Source organism: Cebus imitator, unplaced genomic scaffold (assembly GCF_001604975.1).
Source record: "Cebus imitator isolate Cc_AM_T3 unplaced genomic scaffold, Cebus_imitator-1.0 Scaffold495, whole genome shotgun sequence".
NCBI classification, from domain to species: Eukaryota; Metazoa; Chordata; class Mammalia; order Primates; family Cebidae; genus Cebus; species Cebus imitator.
This window is the reverse complement of record NW_016107810.1, coordinates 1,518,146-1,524,193: the sequence shown is the minus strand read 5'-3', so window position 1 is coordinate 1,524,193 and position 6,048 is coordinate 1,518,146. Positions and strand designations below refer to the sequence as shown.

Here is a 6,048-nt window from a genome sequence, read left to right as displayed (position 1 = left end):
CACACCCCACACACAGACACACACACACACAGGCCGGCAGGCACACACATTCAGACATGTCTACACCCACACACCACATGGGCACACACACCCACACAGGCCGGCAGGGACACACACTCCATCACACCCCACACACAGACACACCCACATAGGCCGGCAGGGTCACACACTCCATCACACCCCACACAGACACACCCACACAGGCCGGCAGGCACACACACTCAGACATGTCTACACCCACACACCACACGGGCACACACACACACATAGGCCGGTAGGCACACACACTCCATCACACCCCACACACAGACACACACACACAGGCCGGCAGGGACACACATGTCTACACCCAGACATGTCTACACCCACACACCACACGGGCACACACCCACACATGTCTACACCCATGTAACCCACATGCCACTCACACACACATAGGCTGGCAGGCACACCACACTAACACATGTCTACTCAAACAGGCTGGAGGCACATACACTCCATCACATCCCACACACAGGCACACACACTCCATCACATGTGACACACAGACACATACAAGGAAGTGGCACAAAAGTCAGATGCGGGACACAGCATTTGGGTCTGGCTCTGGCTCCAGGGTCCGGTGCAAGGTGACTCTGAGCTGGGAGCCCCTCGGTGTGGCCGGGCTTTGGATGTTTACGCTCCAGAACATTACGTGCAAATGGATGTGGCCCAGCACCGGCCCTGAGTGGACTCACGAGGCTAAGTCAGCATAGAAACACATGGAGGTTTAATGTTTAATGTTGACTTTCTTTGGTTCAATGGCAGGATGCCTCTCTGCTCAGCCAGAGCCACTGAGGGCAGAAAGTTCACGAGGCTGGAGGGGCCGGGGAGAGCCGCGTGGCCCCGGGATCAGGACACGAAGGGGCCACACACCCCGGGCCCCGCTACCCCCATGGAGGGCGAGAAGATGCACGGGTGCTATTAACCAGCCTCACAAAGAACAGACAACGCAAAGACTGTATTTTTGTGTGAATGGTTCTGCACCCACAGTGTGTACACAGCACAGCCTCGGGATTCGGGTTCACATCGGCTACGGAAGCAGGTGGAAAGCTGAGGCGGAGGCAGGGCCCCCAGGTGTCATCCGCTGGCCCATCTGGTCGCTCTATAAGGATGCACGGTGTTTGCTGGGTGGAGCATGCTGCGGCCGACCGCGTCGTGGTGAAGTTTATGGACGCCGCAGGAAGTGAGTCTCCTCACACTCAGATACTGAGTGCCAGCCTCCGGAGAGCCCTTCCACTGCGCAGGCGCTGGGAAGACTCCCCCACACGCCTCTTCTGGGAGGTGCGCATTGGAAGTCTGTGCTCCTGGTGAGACTGCCCGACTGTCAGCGCACTGGCGAGGCTGCTGACATTGACATTTGCAGGGTGAAACCATCTGCAGTGACACCCTGGTGCGTGGGGCGCTGGAAAACACACGCCTTCCACATGCAGTGTGTGCAAATGTGCAGGATGGGGGGGTGGGTAGGTGGGGTATGCATGTGTGTGCGCCTGTGTGTACGTGTGGGTGCACATGTGTCACAGGGAAGGAGGGAGGGAGGGCTGTGCACGTGTCATGCCCAGGCCCTCTGGACTCCCCCCTCACCAAGGGACGGGCCACTTGCTCTCACAGAAGGCTTGTTGTCATCCACATCTGTCCTTTGAGTCAGGGCTTCGTGCCCAGGTGTTTTTCATGGAGATGAAGAAAAGGGGAAGGGATGCCGTCCATGAGAATGCCCCGCCAGCCAGCCCCTGTTCTTTGTTACAGAACCTTCTTGTTGCCAGGCACCTACACTGGAGTGGAATCCAGTCCCAATGCGGGTGGCTGGTTTTGGAAGTCGAGTCTTCACTAAAGGATGTTGGGCATTTTCCAAAGGCGTGGGCTCCTGAGAGCCCCCCATTGGCCCTCTGAGGCCGACAGCTATTCCCAAAGTCCAGAGCGCGGCTGCAGCCCCCAGCATCCGTGGTGCTCTCAGCCCTGCAGGGCTATCACGCGGACGGGGCTGCCGTGGACACTGAGTGGGCGGAGGTGCGTGGGGGCCCCGGGAAGCTGTAAGGGCGGCTCAGACACAGGACAGCAGAGGGTCCTGAGGGTTCTGCCCAGAGCGAGAATGCTGGGGACAGACCGGCCACCACCGCCCTGGAGAACACAAGACACACACTGAACGCTGGGAAGGTCAGGGCAGCCTCCTGCTGTGGTCTCGGCCCTGCCGGCCACACCCGAGGAAGCCAGGACCCCGTGGGCTGCAGGGCATCTCGGGCCGGGCCACACCTGGGTCTGGGTGGGTTCTTTGATGGAATCCCCTGCTCTGCTTCTGGGCACCCCAGGACTGGAGGCCACAGGACAGAAACCAGATGACCATGTGTGAGGCCCAACACGTGGATTTGGGATAAGAGGAGCAGGTGTGGCCCAGAGCATTTCCCCCACTGAGATCTCTCTCACGGAAGGGGGCAGCAGGGGGTGTGAACTGCTTCTGAAAGGCGGGGTCGCTTTGGTGCCCCAGTGACCTCGTGTGGCAGATGGGCCCCCCACTCTGCCCTGAAGCTCCTCCAGGGACACCGTGTCCCTTGCCCCGGCTACACAGTAGTTTCGTTTCTCCAGGGTCCTGTTCGGATGTTGCCAAATGGCAGGCCTTCTAGCAAGTCACCCTTGGGCAGCCCGTTCTGGCTGGGGCCACCAAAGGGCAGAGACTGTGTCCTCCGCAGCATCTCCAGATGGCCAGGCCGCGTAGGGCAGCTGTAGAGGCTAGGGCTCCCCTCGCTGCCCTCGGGCTGGCTGACCATGGGGAAGGGGTCGCCTTGGGCGCAGCAGGACAGCGTGTGCGTCCCCGCCGGGCCCTCCAGCGAGCTGGGGGGGCTGTCCGTGCGTGAGCTGCGGGGACTGCCGTCAAGGCTGGATGGGATGTGGTAGGCGTACTCGGGCTCGGTGGCCACCGGGTGCCGGCTGAAGTAGGGCGGCTTAGTTCTGCCCTGCAGGCACCCGTGCAGGTGGGGGTCGTGCGCAAAGGCGCCCTCCTCCTGCAGGTGCACGTGCGCCTCGTCTGCCATCAGCGGTTCGCAGTGCATCTTGGCGCAGCACGGGGTGGCGGGCGACAGGCAGCTGGCGTGGCCCTGCGCGGCCTGCAGGTTGGTCATCTTGCAGGGGCCCGGCGGGTGCGCAAAGCCCCGCGGCTGTCCGAGGCCCGGTGAGTGCAGGCAGGTGGCATGGCCCGGCGCAGCCCCGTCGGCGTGGAGCGCGGGCCGGGGGTCTCCGCGGGGCGGGCAGCAGGCCCACCAGCAGCGCCACACGTCCTCGCGCTTGGCGCAGTGGTGGATGAGCACGAAGAGCCCCAGCGTCACGCAGAAAGCGCCGTACAAGCAGCTGAAGACCATGTCCAGGAAGTCGCCCTGCGACACGGCCAGCGCCCCGAAGGCCCACGTGGCCGCGAACAGGAACAGCGTGAAGGCGGCGGCGCGAAGCTGCGCCTGGAACGAGTGCTCGTTCTGCAGCACCGAGGCCCCGGGGCCGCCGCGGGCGGGTGGGGTGCCGGGCCGGGGCCCTCGTGGGCCGCCCTCGGGTGTTGCCAGCCGCCGCTGCTCCTCGGGCCGTGCGCGCAGCTCGTACCTGCGCCCCGGGTGGCGCCGCAGCTGCACGTAGGTGCCCAGGAAGTACACGCAGGTGACCAAGGTGATGAGGGCGGCCGGGCCGTAGAAGGCGCCCAGGCTGGGCTCCCAGGCCATCCAGCAGCTGCGGGGGAGACACGCGCGTCAGCGGGCCGGGCCGGGCCAGGACGCGGGACTCGGGACTCGGGACTCGGGACGTGGGACTCGGGACGTGGGACTCGGGACTCGGGACGCGGGACGCGGGGTTCGGGACTCGGGACTCGGGACTCGGGACTCGGGAATCGGGACGTGGGACTCGGGAATCGGGACTCGGGACTCGGGACGCGGGACTCGGGACTCGGGACTCGGGACTCGGGGCCGCGGGACGCGGGACTCGGGACGCGGGACTCAGGGTTTGGGACTTGGGACGCTGGACGCAGGACTCGGGACTCGGAACTCGGGGTTCAGGACTCCTGTGGAGCAAATGTCCCGCGCCCACACCGACAAGCGAGTGGCTCTGTGCAGTTGCTGCTTGGTGGCCTCGGGCGTTTCTAGAGTCGCTGAGAGTGTGGATGCGAATGGGCCCCATCGGCCCTACCAGCTCCGGAGGTCGGGAGCCCGGAAAGTGTCTCCGGTGCAGCCGGGTGGGGTGGGGGCCAGGAGGGACCCCGAGCTTGCTGGGTGGGGCCCGAGGGCGAAGCGGGCTGGGCGGGGCTGGCGCGGGTGGGCGGGGCCAGGGAGGTGGAGTCGGGTGGGGCTGGGTCAGAGGGCGGAGCTGGGTGGGCGGGGCTGGCGTGGGTGGGCGGGGCTGGCGCGGGTGGGCGGGGCCAGGGAGGTGGAGTCGGGTGGGGCTGGGTTAGAGGGCGGAGCTGGGTGGGCGGGGCTGGCACGGGTGGGCGGGGCCAGTGAAGTGGCGTCTTGTGGGCGGGGCCAGGCAGAGGGCGCAGCTGGGTGGGCGGAGCCGGTGTGGGTGGGCGGGGCCTGGCAGAGGGCAAGGGGCGGGGCATCCTGGGGCGTCAGAAGGAACTGTGGGCGCTGAACCAGGGGATCCAGGACGGCTCTGGGCACCGATGGAGGGGACGGTTGGGTCCATTCCTACCTGACGGGGTTTCCCTTCTCAGCTGAGCTCCGTGCTGCTGCCAAATAGCTGTTTGTCCCCAGGCCCCTCCCACGGAAGGGAAACCAGGCCTGCCTTGTCCAGGGGCAGAGATTAGGGTGGAGTCCCCGGGAGAGGAGGGGGCGCCGCGCACTCCTGGGGGGTGCGAGCTGGGAGGGGCGCTGGTCTGGGCAAGCCTCGGGTCCGGGCCCCAGCCTTGCTGCTCTGTCTTGGGCTCCCCCAGTGCGGCGCCCCGGAGGCCTCCAGCAGAGCCCACCCGCCCCTCCCCACTCCTGGCGGCAGGTGCCCAGTACTCACTACGCAGTGTCCTCATCCTCTGTCCCGTAATTCCTGATGTTCGTGGCAGCTGTAACCCCACAGATGATGAATGGGACCCCTCCGCTGACGAGGTAAAACCTGCAGGAGAGGAAGGCGCTGATCCCCTTGCAGACCTGGCTTGTGTCCTCCTGGGACAGCACTGCTCCTCTCGCCCTCTGCGGGGCAAGGGAGAGTAGCGGGTGCAGGCAGAGTAGGTGAGGGGACCGAGACCCCTGATCCCTGACCCCTGACCCCTGATCCCTGACCTCCGACCGAGAGCACCAGTCCTGGCCTTGCCTTGCCTCCTTCCTGCAGGCTTCTGCGCCTGCGGAGGGACCTGGACCCCAGCACGGAGGTCCCAGGTGAGCTGGGTGGGCTGCAGACTTCACAGCAACTGCAGGGAGCCCCTGGCTACAGGCGGACCGCTCCCCCAGGAGCACGGGTCACACAGCGGGTAGTGCGTGGCCAGTGACGGGAGTGAGCTGGGAGGGGACTCTTTTAAGCAGTTTTAAGGCCTCACTCAGCCTCAGGGGAAGAAGTGCAGAAGGCTGCAGTCTCCTCTCCCTGCAGACCATGGAGCCCCACCTTGGAGGGGCAGAGTCTCAACCTGAGAGGTGCAGCCCAAGCCCAGGGCAGGGGCTGACCGTGCCCTCTGCAGGGCCTGTCAACGGCGCCCAGGGGTTCATGCAGACGCTGCATGTCCCGGACCGGGTGCACTTGCTCACTGCCTCCACCCCTGGCCAGACCCATGAGACACCCCCTGGCTGCCAGCCCTATGGAGCATGGGTGAACTAGGGGCCAGCTCCAAGACCATCTCCACATGGGCGACCTAGGGGGGCAGCTCAGAGACCATCCTTGCATGGGTGATCTGGGGGGCAGCTCAGAGACCATCTCCAAATGGGTGACTTGGGGGTGACAGCTCAGAGACCATCCCCGCATGGGTGACCTGGGGGAGGCAGCTCAGAGACCATCCCCGCATGGGTGACTTGGGGGAGGCAGCTCAGAGACCATCCCCACATGGGTGACCTGGGCGGG

At 65.3% G+C, this 6,048-nt stretch overlaps 1 protein-coding gene across 3 annotated transcripts in view; it reads right to left on the bottom strand.

Annotated features, from left to right (window-relative positions):
- Window positions 1-1,539: 1,539 nt before the first annotated feature.
- Window positions 1,540-6,048, bottom strand: part of ADGRA1 (adhesion G protein-coupled receptor A1) — a 41,171-nt gene continuing 36,662 nt past the window's right edge. For all 3 annotated transcript variants that reach the window (XM_017513570.2, XM_037733140.1, XM_037733141.1), the window contains 2 exons: window positions 5,014-5,112; window positions 1,540-3,744 (listed from right to left, as the gene is read on the bottom strand). In XM_017513570.2, coding sequence (XP_017369059.1) covers window positions 2,595-3,744; window positions 5,014-5,112 — 1,249 coding nt within the window. In that variant the 3' untranslated portion in view covers window positions 1,540-2,594. The remainder of the gene's footprint in view (window positions 3,745-5,013; window positions 5,113-6,048) is intronic.